The following is a 16,789-nucleotide window of genomic DNA, read 5'->3' as shown; positions in this document are numbered from 1 at the left end:
GCAGACATTTCAGTCACCACACTTTTTCTACACAGTTCCTCCATTTTAGGACACCATAATATTTAGGACAATTTGTGTCACAGGTGTTTGTGATTTCTCAGGTGGGTTTCATGGCCTCATAAAATACCTCAGCTTGCTCCTACTCTTTGGAGTCTGCAGTTGCCATCGTTCAATATGAGGACAAGAGCTGTGCCAGTGAAAACTAAAGACGCCATCATGAGGCTGAAAAACAAGAATAAGATATCAGTGAGACCTTAGGATGACCGAAATCAACTGTCTGGAATATAATGAAGGAGAAAGAACACATTGTGGTGGGCTCAGTAGTCACAAAGGGACTGGTAGGCCAAGGAAGACCTCCACTGCTGATGAGAGAAGAATCCTCACTATGGTCCAAAAAAGCCCCCAAACGCAAGTCTGACAGATCATACTCAGTCTTCATGGGGCCAATGTGTGTGTGTGTCAGACATGACTAACAGCAGAAGACTTCATGAACAGAAACACAGAGGACACACTGCAAGATGGAAACCACAAAATCAGGATGGCCAGATTACAGTTTGTGACTTGTGGGCCTGCAGAATTTTGGGAAAAAGTGGACAGACAAGATAAAAATGAACCTCATTAGAGTGATGGTGAGAGCAAAGTGTGGACACCAAACAGAACCAGCCAAGATCCAAAGCAGAACACATCATCTGTTAAACATGGTGGTGCTAGGGGTGTTATGGCTTGAGCATGTATAACTGCCATAGGTCCTGGCACACTTCTATTCACTGATGATGGAACTGCTGATGGCAGCGGCACAATGAATTCTGAGGCGTAGAGAAACCTCTGATCTGCTCAGTTCTAGTAAAGAATTCCATACTCACTGGCTGGCACTTCATCCTACAACAAGATAATGAGCCAAACAGGCTGCTGAGGCAACACAAAGCTAAAAAAATGGAAAATCCTTGAAAGACCAAGCCAGCCACCTGATTGCAATCTAACTGAGCAGGCCTTCCATACGCTGAAGAGAAAACTTAAGGGGACAAGCAGGAGTTGAAGATGGCTGCATGAGAGGCTTGGCAGAGCATCACCAGAGAAGGTCCTCCGCACCTGCTGATGTCTGTGAATCTCAGACTTCAAGCAGTCATTGAATGTGAGGGACATGTGACAGTCCTAAATATGATGGCTTTAACAGACCTGCCATTATGGTGCCCTGAAATTGTCTGCAAATCCTCTGAAGTGAAAGTCTGCAATGGGTACTTTAATCCCACGTCTGAATTGTTTGATTTGTAATTTTAAACAGTGAAGCAGAGGGGCAAATCAAGGAGAAATGAGTCTTTGTCCGAAACATTATGGAGAGCACAGTAAGTCAGTACATAATGAAGTAGGTTTTCTTTAATGTTTTGCATTTTTGGATTATTTTGCCGTTTCTTGTTTTTCTGCAATGAGACTTAAAAAGGAATGAAAGACCTGAATCCTTAAGATGCTCTGGGGTCAACATCCACACAGCTTCTTACTTCTTTCGGCTGCTCCCGTTACGGTTTGCCACAGCAGATCATCTTTTTCCGTATCTTCTTGTCCTTGTCATCTTGCTCTGTCACACCCACCACCTGCATGTCCTCTCTCACCATATCCATAAAACATCTCTTAGGCCTTCCTCTGTTCCCCTTACCTGGCAGCTCTATCCTTAACATCCTTCTTCCAATATACCCCTCATCTCTCCCCTGCTCATGTCCAAGCCAACGCAGTCTCACCTCTTTGACTTTGTCCTCCAACCTGAGCGGACCCTCCAATGTCCTCATTTCTAATCCTGTCTATCCTCATCACACCCAATGCAAATCTTCACATCTTTAACTCTGCCACCTCTAGCTCTGTCTCCTGCTTTGTGGTCAGTACCACCATCTCCAGCCCATATAACATAGCTGGTCTCACTACCGTCATGTAGACCTTCCCTTTCACTGTTGCTGATACCCGTCTGTCACAAATCACTCCTGACACTTTTCTCCACCCACTCCATCCTGCCTGCACTCTCTTTTTCTCCTCTCTTCCACAATCCTCGTTTCTCTGTACTGTTGATCCCAATTATTTAAACTCATCCACCTTCGCCAACTCTATTCCCTACATCCTCACCATTCCACTGACCTCCCTCTCATTTACACACATGTATTCTGTCTTGTTCCTACTGACCTTCATTCCTCTCCTCTCTAGAGCATATCTCCACCTCTCCAGGTTCTCCTCAACCTGCTCCCTACTCTCACTACAGATCACAATGTCATCAGCAAACATCATAGTCCACGGGGACTCCTGTGTAATCTCGTTTGTCAACCTGTCCATCACCATTGCAAATAAGAAAGGGCTCAGAGCCGATCCCTGATGTAATCCCACCTCTGTCACTCCTACCGCAGACCTCACCACTGTCACACTTCCCGCATACATATTCTGTACGACTCTTACGTACTTCTCTGCCACTCCCGACTTCCTCATACAATACGACAGCTCCTCTCGAGGCACCCTGTCATATGCAGGTCCACAAAGACACAATGCAACTCCTTCTGGTCTTCTGTAAATTTCTCCATCAACATCCTCAGAGCAAACTTCACATCTGTGGTGCTCTTTCTTGGCATGAAACCACACTGCTGCTTACTAATCATCACAACCCTTCTTAACCGAGCTTCCACTACTCTTTCCCATAAATTCATGCTGTGGCTTATCAATTTTATCCCCCTGTAGTTACTGCAGTCTTGCACATCCCCCTTATTCTGAAATATCGGCACCAGTACACTTCTTCTCCACTCCTCAGGCATCCTCTCACTTTACAAGATTCCATTAAACAATCTGGTTAAAAACTCAAGTGCTATCTCTCCTAATAATATTACAATAGCGACTAATGTTATAATATTATAATACCTAATAATAATATACAGTGCATCTGGAAAGTATTCACAGCCCATCACTTTTTCCACATTTTGTTCTGCTACAGCCTTATTCCAAAATGGATTAAATTCATTTTTTTCCTCAGAATTCTACACACAGCACCCCATAATGACAATGTGAAAAAAGTTTACTTGAGATTTTTACAAAAATGTTAAGAATAAAACAATTGAGAAAGCACATGTACATAAGTATTCACAGCCTTTGCCATGAAGCTCCAAATTGAGCTCAGGTGCATCCTGTTTCCCCTGATCATCCTTGAGATGTTTCTGCAGCTTCATTGGAGTCCACCTGTGGTAAATTCAGTTGACTGGACATGATTTGGAAAGGCACACACCTGTCTATATAAGGTCCACAGTTGACAGTTCATGTCAGAGCACAAACCAAGCATGAAGTCAAAGGAATTGTCTGTAGACCTCCGAGACAGGATTGTCTCGAGGCACAAATCTGGGGAAGGTTACAGAAAAATTTCTGCTGCTTTGAAGGTCCCAATGAGCACAGTGGCCTCCATCATCCGTAAGTGGAAGAAGTTCGAAACCACCAGGACACTTCCTAGAGCTGGCCGGCCATCTAAACTGAGCGATCGGGGGAGAAGGGCCTTAGTCAGGAAGGTGACCGAGAACCCAATGGTCACTCTGTCAGAGCTCCAGAGGTCCTCTGTGGAGAGAGGAGAACCTTCCAGAAGGACAACCATCTCTGCAGCAATCCACCAATCAGGCCTGTATGGTAGAGTGGCCAGACGGAAGCCACTCCTTAGTAAAAGGCACATGGCAGCCCGCCTGGAGTTTGCCAAAAGGCACCTGAAGGACTCTCAGACCATGAGAAAGAAAATTCTCTGGTCTGATGAGACAAAGATTGAACTCTTTGGTGTGAATGCCAGGCGTCACGTTTGGAGGAAACCAGGCTCCGCTCATCACCAGGCCAATACCATCCCTACAGTGAAGCATGGTGGTGGCAGCATCATGCTGTGGGGATGTTTTTCAGCGGCAGGAACTGGGAGACTAGTCAGGATAAAGGGAAAGATGACTGCAGCAATGTACAGAGACATCCTGGATGAAAACCTGCTCCAGAGCGCTCTTGACCTCAGACTGGGGCGACGGTTCATCTTTCAGCAGGACAACGACCCTAAGCACACAGCCAAGATATCAAAGGAGTGGCTTCAGGACAACTCTGTGAATGTCCTTGAGTGGCCCAGCCAGAGCCCAGACTTGAATCTGATTGAACATCTCTGGAAAGATCTTAAAATGGCTGTGCACCGACGCTTCCCATCCAACCTGATGGAGCTTGAGAGGTGCTGCAAAGAGGAATGGGCGAAACTGGCCAAGGATAGGTGTGCCAAGCTTGTGGCATCATATTCAACAAGACTTGAGGCTGGAATTGCTGCCAAAGGGGCATCGACAAAGTATTGAGCAAAGGCTGTGAATACTTATGTAAATGGGATTTCTCAGTTTTTTTATTTTTAATAAATTTGCAAAAACCTCAAGTAAACTTTTTTCATGTTGTCATTATGGGGTGTTGTGTGTAGAGTTCTGAGGAAAAAAATGAATTTAATCCATTTTGGAATAAGGCTGTAACATAACAAAATGTGGAAAAAGTGATGCGCTGTGAATACTTTCTGGATGCACTGTAATAGCGTTACACGCTAGCCTCTTTGCGGTTCTGCCGCTCGCGTTTTAGGGAAGCGGATGTACTGTACAATTTAAACAGATTGTTGTTTTCATGGGAATTGTTACTTTTGCATAATAGAACTATTTTACATTACAGCAGGTAATTAACCATAGTAAAAAAAACAGTAAAACATAATAAATTGAAAGAAAAGTATGTTTCACGTTGTTTTAGAGGTATGTGTTGCGTTATACGTTTTCGTTTTGTTTGGCTTTGAAATTAACACACAAATACTTTTTAAACATACACTTTTACTGTAAGACTTCAGTAAAAACAATATTTGGAATTAACTTTTCTTTAATATCACATTGAATTTTGATTCTGTGTTTGGACTTACATCGTGACAACACAACGTGTAACTGCCCGTGAGTGAATATCATTTCTTTCTCTCTAATAAATAAACCGACTTTTTTTGAATGTTTGTCCCTGTGATTTGTTAATTGTCATAGCAAAAGCTATTCTAACGGAAAATTGTAAACTTTTTAATACGAATGGCATATCAAGATGTCTTTTGATAGATAGATAGATAGATAGATAGATAGATAGATAGATAGATAGATAGATAGATAGATAGATAGATAGATAGATAGATAGATACTTTATTAGTCCCAAGGGGAAATTCACATATTTGTAATTACTAATTATATATAAATGCTAATTATATTATATAATTATATTCCTAATTTTTGGTGTCTAATGTTATCCCCTGAAGATGTACTACATTACCTTTCTTGTCGCCTGTTAAAATTCTACATGTCAGAATTGTTTGACCAATTTTGAATACAGCTAATCTTATCCTATTGCATAGCCCATCACTCAAACATAAATTACTCAATAACATTACGATACGTCCTTCTTTCAACAGTAATTCGGCCGGTGGAAGACCGGACAGTGTTAACGGTTGTAGATATTCTTCGGGATATTGCAAGTTGATGTTTTCATCTTCCACATCATCACCACCAACTGTTTCAGCATAGTCTATTGATACACATTTAACAATTTGCCATGTAACCGATCGACAATTTTTGTGTTAATTCATTTGGCTTCATTGTTTCATGTACTCATATGTTCTGTTGATAACCCTTCTGGATGAAATTCTTCAGTAAGATTTGGACGTAATACGTCTTCTTTTATTGGGAACTTAAAGTGAGGAAAATGTAAAAATTTACAAGAGCTGAGAGAGCAGGAACTGTGTCTGACAACAGCATTCACACAAATGAGAGGTGAGAGGACCAGCGGCGTGGTTGAGAGGAGGGCAGGACTTAAAAAAAATCTCTTGGCAATAGTCTCATCTCAAGATTTCTTTTATATTATATTATATTATATTATATTATATTATATTATATTATATTATATTACAGTATATTATTCTCAGACTACTTTAATATGCCAGGAGTGGGCTGGTGCCCTGTTCAGAACTGTTTGCAGCCCCCAGTGACCATAAATCGACTTTCCCAGGTTTGAGAGCATTATGGTTTACAGTATTACCATAATACACTGCTTTTCTTTTTATTATGTTTCATTTAACTTTTTAAAGTTTATTACTTTTAACTTTTCTTCGAAATACCACTGATTATATTCAGTAAGCAAAGCAAGACCATTTAATTTTGAACTATTTCATGTGATTTCGTTTGAATATGTCTCATTTCTCCTTTTAATAAGCCCATCAAGCCATCCGAGATCCGAAAAGCAAACAGTAACATCCGCGCTGTGATTTATCTTTGTAACAAGTTGTAGCTCCACAAATATTTTTTCTTCATCTTTGCCTTGAAAGAGTACCATGATATATGCATAAGACGACCAGTGTTTTTCTGCTCTTATCTCTTACCCTTGACTCTCATAATCATTCAGGTTTCTTTCCAAGAAAAATGCTTCCCCTATTTTTTGGAAAACGTGTGATTTGAGATGATTATTTTTTTTCTTTCTCAAATGAGTAATTTAATAGACATGATCTGTCGTGAACTGAACGAGGCTCTTGGAGATTAATGAGACTGATTGAAAACATCCAGAGAGCCATAGCTGATGTACTGACAGATGGCACAGAAGGGAATAGTCAAGAATGCCATGGAGAGGAGGCACCAACATGTCATCATTCTGACCACACAATCTCTTTATTGTCAGCCTTAATAATTTCATGACAGACCTTGTATGTTGACTTTTCAAACTAAGCATTGCAGATGAAAAATGAAAGTGGCCATTTTAAATCCTGTATAAACTGTCCTTCCTTTTGTAAGGGGTGCCAGCGACCATCCCAGCAGCATTGGACCAAAAACAGGGATGAAACATGGCCATCACAGGACACACTCACATCCTCAAAACTGCAGTCCGCCCCGCACACACAGTTTTGGTCTTTCTTACTAACCTCACATTTTTGTTTTTATGGTGTGGGATGAAACCAGAGCACCAGTGAGAAAACCTCTGCAGACCCTTGGACAACATGAATACTCCATACATGTGCACGCTAGGCTGAATACTGAGCCACTGTGCTCCCCAATGGCAAAAGCAAATATGAGTGATTATAGTAGCGACAAGATGTATTTGGTATTTCATCTCCAGAAACATATTATTTTTCATTTCATTAAAAAGCTAAGCATGGTGTTATCTGAGCTGCTGAGGTGTCCATACTGAAGTGTTCTTCAGTTTTATTGTTGTACATTCTAATTATTTTCTAACACAGCCTTTGAGCACAGTAGGTGTTGATTATGAACCTTACATTATTACAATCAAAAACTGAGAGCTCACAGTAAATCATTTTAAAGCACCGTTCCAGATCTCATAAAGTAATTTTACATCCAGCACGCTCAAGGTCATGAATAAAATGGCAGCCAGGCTTGCTTTCAGTAACTCTGGTTAACGTGGCTTGTCAATGCAGTGCAGCCTCACTGACATTGTGGAGAGCTGATTATTGAGAAGTGTTTGGCTGCGATTTTAATAATAACTGGCCCTGGTGTGTGTCAAAGACTGGCAATACAGTAATTTGAAAACATTTGCAATCTCTTGCCCTCGTACTTTCAGCACCTCTCTTCTGCATTTCCGTGCATCTGAACGTCTCTTCACTGCCACTCCTCTTCTAAGACTCATTATTTTCAAGGCGCTTTTCTCGCCTCCTGTCTGGTTTTACACTTTTGGTTATCTTGGACTTTCTGTGCATCATTGTGCTATGTCCCTGTCATACCTATAGATGGCACATCATAAATATTTGTAGTAATAAAATTCATTAATTGCATTTGTCCTTCCAACCAATGGCGCATCAAAAACATCAACACTGCTTTTACAAATCCCATACTAAATGGCATATAACAGAGACACATTCATTGCATTTCTCATTCAACAGATGGTGCATGACAAACATTTGACCTAAAAAAAATGCATTGCGTTTGTCATTCCAATAGATGGTGCATTATAAACATAAACACTGCTTTTACAAATCCGATACTAAATGGCATATAACAGAGACTTATGCATTGCATTTCTCATTCCAACAGATGGTGCATGACAAACATCCATCCATCCATCCATTGTCCAACCCACTGAATCCGAACACAGGGTCATGGGGGTCTGCTGGAGCCAATCCCAGCCAACACAGGGCACAAGGCAGGAAACAATCCTGGGCAGGGTGCCAACCCACCGCAGGTCACACACAAACACACCCACACACCAAGCACACACTAGGGCCAATTTAGAATCGCCAATCCACCTAACCTGCATGTCCTTGGACTGTGGGAGGAAACCGGAGCGCCCGGAGGAAACCCACGCAGACACGGGGAGAACATGCAAACTCCACGCAGGGAGGACCCGGGAATCGAACCCAGGTCCCCAGATCTCCCAACTGCGAGGCAGCAGCGCTACCCACTGCGCCACCGTGCCGCCCTGCATGACAAACATTTAACCTAAAAAAAATGCACTGTGTTTGTCATTCCAATAGATGGTGTATTATAAATATCAACACTGCTTTTACAAATCCCATACTAAATGGCATGTAACAGAGACTTATGCACTGCATTTCTCTTTATATGTTTCCTGTGTTGGCTGGGATTGGCTCCAGCAGTTAGGATATAGCGGGTTGGATAATGGGTGGATGGATATCTGAGTATACAAGAAAGTCGAGGGGAGACCACTCCCGATTTTTGAAAATAAAACGGCGCTGATCGAGAGACTGACAATGTCATCATACAAGATCAGCTTATTGTTGCTGACCAATTACTTTTTCTTTAAAAACAGTCATTTGAAGCGATACAAACAAAGGTGGAGAGTCTGACAAGTGATGAAAAACTAAACATACTAATGGATTTTTGTATGTATTCTGTATTTATTAATTTATCTTTTTAGTTCATATTCACAACTCAGAATATCTGATATTGTGAAAGTAACCCATTAGCAGAATTATATTTTAAAATATTTGTCTCCCTTTTTGCAATGTTTTTCTCTCTCTCTCAAAATAGATAGTTGAAATATCATATTCTTTTTCTTCTTAACATTAGCCATATCGTACATATTGCACACCAGGGAGTTTTCCTGCCTTACATTCAATCCTGCTGTGGTAGGCTGCAGGTTTCCTGTGATCCTGCCCTGATAAACAGGTTTAGATAATGTCATATATATTATTCTTAATCTCAGATGCTGTCTCTGTTGTTTTGTGCCTGTCCGTACTCCTACTACCTGCTCTTGCTCTGTTCATTATGGGTTTACTGTCCTTATGGTGGGCTATTCAAGACTCACCACCTCTAACCTTCACACTACATGCTTGTTGTTCTTTGTTTTCCTCAATACAGCTAGGTGGGGTCTGCACACTCATTCAAGTCTAAGAGCCCTGTTCTTCCTAACCCCCTGTGATTTTCATGAGAAAATATTTTAAAAATTATAAAATTGTGTAAAATTATTCATATTCAGTATCTAGTTTTGATTATGCTTGTTTTTACGAGACAATAACAACACCAGATAGTAAACCAGGAAGTGTAGTAAGCTTCCACTAACATTAAACTCATATCCAAATCTGTAAAGTGTAACCTGATTGTGACACAAAACTAACTCCGTAGGTGCTCCATGCCATAATTACTAAAACTAAAACTGAAACTAATATACAGTAATCCCTCCTCCATCGCGGGGGTTGCGTTCCAGAGCCACCCGCGAAATAAGAAAATCCGCGAAGTAGAAACCATATGTTTATATGGTTATTTTTATATTGTCATGCTTGGGTCACAGATTTGCGCAGAAACACAGGAGGTTGTAGAGAGACAGGAACGTTATTCAAAAACACTGCAAACAAACATTTGTCTCTTTTTCAAAAGTTTAAACTGTGCTCCATGACAAGACAGAGATGACAGTTCTGTCTCACAATTAAAAGAATGCAAACATATCTTCCTCTTCAAAGGAGTGCGCGTCAGGAGCAGAGACTGTCATAAAGACAGAGGAGAGCAAACAAATCAATAGGGCTGTTTGGCTTTTAAGTATGCGAAGCACCGCGGCACAAAGCTGTTGAAGGCGGCAGCTCACACCCCCTCTGTCAGGAGCAGAGAGAGAGAGAGAGATAGAGAGACACAGAGAAAAACAAACAGTGAAAAATCAATACGTGCCCTTTGAGCTTTTAAGTATGTGAAGCACCGGGCAGCATGTCGCTTTACGAAGCAGCTGCACACAGAAGGTAGCAACGTGAAGATAATCTTTCAGCATTTTTAGACGAGCGTCCGTATCATCTAGGTGTGCGAACAGCCCCCCAGCTCACACCCCCTACGTCAGGATCAGAGAAAGTCAGCGCAAGAGTGAGAGAAAAGTAAGTTGGGTAGCTTCTCAGCCATCTGCCAATAGCGTCCCTTGTATGAAATCAACTGGGCAAACCAACTGAGGAAGCATGTACCAGAAATTAAAAGACCCATTGTCCTCAGAAATCCGCGAACCAGCAAAAAATCCGCGATATATATTTAAATATGCTTACATATAAAATCCGCGATGGAGTGAAGCCGCGAAAGGCGAAGCGCGATATAGCGAGGGATTACTGTATATAAAAATAAAACTGAAATGTCTTTGTGAAATAAAAACTAAACTAAAACTAAAAATACACGATGAAGGAAAACTAAAACTAAATGAATTTCCAATTAAGGTCAGAAAAAATATAGAAATAAAAACTAATACAAAAAGGCAAAACTATAATAACCTTGGTTGCCGCCCACTTCCACACCTGGTAGATAGCACAGAACATATACAATGTCTACGGCATGTGGAAGTGGGCGGCAACAATTCAAAGGCAGGGGTGTGACAAACCAAAGAGAAGGGGGTGTGTTTAAAATTGAAAAGATGTGTAAACTTTAAAAGAATAAAAAAAAAAGGTGGGACAGCTCACATTTAAATTAGCATCATTAAGCAGCATTTAGAAGAGAGCACATGCAGTATTTTTTCAGAAACGTCTGCCGGAAATAAAAATGCATGCCAGAAATGACGTCACACATACAATGCTAAACGGCGTACAGAGCCTTGGCACGCTTATGAGTGACTTATTGTGATATTATTATTGTTGTTGTTTAAAGCCAGTTATCCAATGGTTTAACTGCATTACATCGATCAAATTATACACAGCACTTTGTCGTGTGAAATTCCACCTGCAAAAAAAAAATTAGTAAAAAATAATTCACTTAATTTTTTATTTATTTTTTTTATTTTTATTAATGTAGTTTCTTGTTTTGTACAAGAGCATGCTTGTTTTTACTCTTGAGATTTCTAAACTTTAAAACAATTACATATATTTGCATTGAAAATGACTTGTCCAGTCAAGCATGCACCCACTCTGTTTGCTGTTTAATATTTCTGGCAGGCATAATTCTAAAATTTGTTACGTGTGCTCACTTTTAAATGCTTTTTAAAAAAGGAATTCCCTGCCCCTTTATCAAAAGACCACACCCCTTTTGTATTTTAAACACACCCCTTCTCTCTTAGATTTGCCACACCCCTGTGTTTGAATTGTTGCCGCCCACTTCAGCGTCATGTTCTGTTCTGTTAAAAGCACGCAACCTCTTGGCACTTCTCGCCCACCATACCCTGTGCCATGTGCTGGTGTCTGGGATGTGCTCTTTTTTGTTTTTCTCCTTGCTTGGTTTTTATTTGATTTGACGCCCCAACTTTAGCAAATACCACCCAGTTTCACTGTTTGCCAGTGGATTATCTTTTAATCTTAATTTGTTGCATTGTGTGGTTTTCTATTATGTTCTTGTTAATTTCTTAGAGTTCTGTCACGCTGCTCTGAAATGGCACTATATTGATTAAACACTTATGACTTCAGAGAAGGAAAATGATAGATAGTATTGTCGTTCTCATTAAGCCATATCAGATCACTAATCTGTGATTCTCTTTTGTTCTTTTAGGGCTGCCACCAAGCCTGTCCTTATCCTTCTACCTGTGCTGGGTCTCACCTGGCTTTGCGGAATCTTTGTTAATTTCACAGTTGTTCTCGCTTACATCTTTATTGCCATGAATGCCTTTCAGGTAAGCATATTCTTGTGATTTAACATATTGTCAGCCACTTGCATGTAAAGAGAACTGTACTTTGACTTGGAGGTTAGAAAAACTTAACCTAACTATAATTTTGCAAATGATAAGCCTAAACATTTGTTGAAATTTACTGCAGTGCTGGTTGATCCATGAATCACTGCTGTGTTTTCATGAACCCAAAGGGCACAGCATAAAAAAAAGTGATGCACACAGTTAAGCAGATTTTTCTTTTTGTATCTTCTTTTATTCAAGGACAAGTTTCGGAAGCTAAAGTGACACAAGGGTCTCCTTTGGGTGCCTGCGCATAGGCTTGTGACGCACTTTGTCCTAATTAAACTGCAGTTAACGTTAGCAGTAGACATCGTGTACAAGTTAAAAATACAAGATGATGCCAATCCAAATAGAAGAGCACTCTAAAATAAGACAAGCAAATGCTTACAAATCATAAATAACACAAATACTAACCTGTACATCGATCACCTTATTATTTACATTTTGCATCTAAAACTTGATGATTTTTTAGATAACATTAGATATACTTTATTGTCCCCAAGAGAAGAAAAAGTGCGTATCTCCATACATAAATACATATATATAAACTGCTCAAAAAATTGAAAGGAACACTTTGAAAACACATTAGATCTCAATGGGATATCTATACTGCTGGCTCTCTCTACTGCTATGGACTGATATGGTGATGTGTTAGGAACGAATGGATGGAAATGAAAAAGATCAACCAACAGAGAGGGGGCTGAATTCAAAGACACCCCAAAAATCAAAGGGAAAAAATGATGTGGCAGGCAGGTGAGTCCATTTTGACGAAATGTCATTGCAGCAACACCAAATCGTACCCAGTAGTTTGTGTGCACACCCCATGCCTGACAACGTCCTAATGAGACGACGGATGGTGTCCTGGGGGATCTCCTCCCAGATCTGGACCAGGACATCACTGAGCTCCTGGACTGGCTGAGGTGTCAGATGGACCGAAGCATAATGTCCCCCCCAGAGGTGTTCTGTTGGATTGAGGTCAGGTGAGTGAGCATGGAGGGGCAGTCAATGGGATCATTTCCTTCATCTTCTCACCGCATGAGACCGGGCATTGTCGTGCAGGAGGAACCCAGGACCCACTGTACCAGCATAGGGTCTGACAGTGGGTCCAAGGATTTCATCCCGATACTTAATGACAGTCAAGGTGCCGTTGTCTAGCCTGTAGAGGTTTGTGCGTCCCTCCATGGATTTGCCTCCCCAGACCATCACTGACCCACCACCAAACTGGTCATGATGAACGATGTTACAGGCAGCATAACGTTCTCCACGGCTTCTCCAGACCCTTTCACGTTTGACACATGTGCTCAGGGTGAACCTGCTTTCATCTGTGAAAAGCACAGGGTGCCAGTGGTGGACCTGCCAATTCTGGTATTCTATGGCAAATGCCAATTGAGCTCCACAGTGCTGGCTGGGCAGTGAGCACAGGGCCAACTAGAGGACGTCAGGCCCTCAGGCCACCCTCATGAAGTCTGTTTCTGATTGTTTGGTCAGAGACATTCACACCAGTGGCCTGCCTGCTGGATGTAATTTTGTAAGCTCTGCCAGTGCTCATCCTGTTCCTTGTTGCCCAAAGGAGCAGATACCGGTGGGTCCTGCTGATGGGTTAAGGACCTTCTATGAGGGGCCCTGTCCAGCTCTCCTGGAGTAACTGTCTGTTTGTCTCCTGGAATCTCCTCCATGGCCTTGAGACTGTGTTGGGAGACACAGCAAACATTTTGGCAGTGGTACATATTGATGTGCCATCCTGGAGAAGTTGGACTACCTGTGCCACCTTTGTAGTGTCCGGGTATCCCCTCATGCTACCAGTAGTGACACTGAGCGTAGCCAAATGTAAAGCGAGTGACAAAACAGATGATCAGGGAAAAATGTCTGTGGCCTCCCTTCACCTGTTAAACCATTCATTCCTGTTTTGGGGGTCGTCTCATTGTTGCCCCTCTAGTGCACCAAAACAGCTGAAACTGATGAACAAGCCCCTCTGCTACTTAACTGAGCAGATCAATAGCCCACAAGTTTCATTGACTTGATGATGATCATGATGATTGACTTCCAAGGTCAAAAATCAACCAAGGAAGGTCAAGGTCAAAAATCAAATAACATGTAGCCTGAAATTTGATACACATATACTACACTGAAACTCTGCACTACAGCTTTATGTTAAAAGTGAAGAGTTTTAGAATTATTCCTCATTTTATTTTATTCTAGAATCAACTCTTGGCAGCGGCCAGCAGGGTGGCCGTGCGGCATATGCGTATGGGCGCCGTTCTCATTCATACCACCTTCACCATCACTTCCCCTACCTCTTCATATCTTAAATCATTCTTGAGGCAGATTGAAGACTTAAGTGCCATCTTCAGTAAATGCAACACAAACAATGACTTAATCAGTTTTAACGTGAAAAGATGCCGACGAAAGAAGAGAAGAAGCGGACCGCTAGGGTGGGGTTTTGTCTTGGTAGAGTAATATATTGCTCTACTTTCCCCTTTTGTATTATTAATATGTAGCCTTTGTCAGAATGCCTAAAATCTCAGAGACTTACCACTATTCATAAGGTATTACAGTATATAACTTCTCCCCACCTTCCCTTCTACATCTATAACCTCAGGCAATTAGGTGTAGTAAAAGACAAGCAGGAGTTAAGTTACAATTTAAACAATGTATTATTGATAATATTCATAAATAATAACAATATGCAAAGTACATTTGAATATTGGCAACCATACAACCTGATAAATGTTGATGTGTAGTTTCAGGTGGCACACAGACTTGTTAGTTACTTAAAATGTCTCTAGTTAAGGCATCATTTGTGGTCAGCTTTCTTCAGAACAGGCCGTATGCCTGTCTCAATATGGCTGCCGAGCTGTGCTCTTCATTGTGTTGTAGCAGTCGCCTTCTGTGCAGCTGCCCGAAAAACCTTACGAGACCGATATCGCGGCAGGCTGCGGATTTACGGCCGCGAAAATTCAAAGAGAAAGGCGACTATGGCTGCGAAAATTCAAAGAGAAAGGCGACTTCGACCGACATCCAACCCCAACATCGCGGGAGGTGGCGGATTTACGGCCGCAAAAATTAAGAGAGAAAGGCGACTTCGATTAAAGCTCTAGAGGCCTGAAAGGCGATTTCGACTACAGCTCAAGGCCTAATTACGCATTCATTCAATACACCTATATCAGGTTTGTGGTGCTTATACTTATTATATATTATACTATTCCACTCGTGCCCGTTTTATCTTACGTTGTCGAAACGGGCTGTTTGTCTAGTATATTATAAATCAATCAAACAAACAATAAACACCCTTTATCCAGTCCTTATCAAATCGGTAACAACTAAACAAACACTAATTAATATGCCCCCCCCTTAAACCCTTCTATAATATACTCCCCAGAAAACGGCAAGAAAGAAAGAAAGAAAGAAAGAAAGAAAGAAAGAAAGAAAGAAAGAAAGAAAGAAAGAAAGAAAGAAAGAAAGAAAGAAAGAAAGAAAAAGAAAGAAATGGAAATATACCCTGTTTACAAACAGCACAAATATATTCACAGTGCATACCCCTATATATACATCTATATACAAATATAAATTAGAGACAAACCCATTCCCCACACGTTCCCCCGTCCCTTTTATATTAAATTGGTTTTACGTCTATAGTCCACACGGCCTGGGAAGTCTGCGATAAATCCAGCGATCAAGTCAGATATGTTCCGCTGACTCGTATACTGTATCTATATGTAAAAAAAGCATTCTCACTGGCCTGGCGACGATTCTTTTGTTGAAAGTTGAAGTCCGTCTCACCCGGGTGTCTCGGCGTCAGCGTCCGTCCGTGGCCGACGCCCGCATCACAAATGCAAAGTAAAGCCGTGCGCTCCAACGATCCTCTCAGATTAGCCAGCACTCCTTTTCCGTGCGCCCAACCGTTATTATTACGGAGCCTTATGTGCTTTACCACTAGCTTCTTTTCTAATCACCGTCCCAGCTCCTTCTTTAAACAATCTTTCTTCTTTCTCTTTTAAAATATGCGCCTCCTTGCCTTTTAAAGTCAGTTTTCCTTACGTCACACCAAAGCGTGTTTTGGAAAGGACCCACAGGCGCGGTTTGGCCCCCTGCTCCCCTTAAAGAGATATCACTTAAGACAATATTCCCTTAGACCAGGTAGGACAAAGTCAGTCCTGGAGGGCCGCACTGGCTGCAGGTTTTTGTTCCAACCAAGTTGCTTAATTAGAAAATGATCCTTGCCAATAATTTACTTTAATTGCTTAGTTAATACTTTAAATCTGCCATCTCATGTCATTCTCATATCCTGAATTTTTTTTCCTTTCTAAAGATTTCAACTAAATGATCTGTGGCCTTAAATGAATGAGTAATTCTCAGTCTTTCTCTTCTTTTCTTCACTTTCCTTCCAAGTATTTAATTAAACCAATTAGAGCATGATAAATACACACAGGTGTAAAAGGAAACAAGCTAAATGGGGAACTGCTGGTTTCTTTGGTCATTTGCATCTTACTGCTAATAAGGAACAATTAAAAACTGAGGATACAGCTGTTTGAGACTAAAATAAGCAATAAGGGTTCAAAATGTTAACAAATGAGATAACTAAGATAAAGCAGAAGTGTTACTTGAACAATAAGTGCTTCTTATTAAGCAATTGGGTTGGAACAAAAACCTGCAGCCAGTGCAGCCCTCCAGGATCGACTTTGCC

At 41.1% G+C, this 16,789-nt stretch overlaps 1 protein-coding gene across 1 annotated transcript in view; it reads left to right on the top strand.

The window, feature by feature from the left end:
- The window catches only part of adgrd2 (adhesion G protein-coupled receptor D2), a 324,978-nt gene that overhangs the window by 174,408 nt on the left and 133,781 nt on the right, over positions 1-16,789 (top strand). Inside the window, exon 16 of the mRNA XM_051931976.1 lies at positions 11,928-12,048. Coding sequence (XP_051787936.1) covers positions 11,928-12,048 — 121 coding nt within the window. The remainder of the gene's footprint in view (positions 1-11,927; positions 12,049-16,789) is intronic.

The sequence above is a fragment of the Erpetoichthys calabaricus genome, chromosome 9 (genome assembly GCF_900747795.2).
Source record: "Erpetoichthys calabaricus chromosome 9, fErpCal1.3, whole genome shotgun sequence".
NCBI classification, from domain to species: Eukaryota; Metazoa; Chordata; class Cladistia; order Polypteriformes; family Polypteridae; genus Erpetoichthys; species Erpetoichthys calabaricus.
Note: the sequence above shows the minus strand (reverse complement) of the source record. Positions and strands in the feature narration are given on the sequence as shown.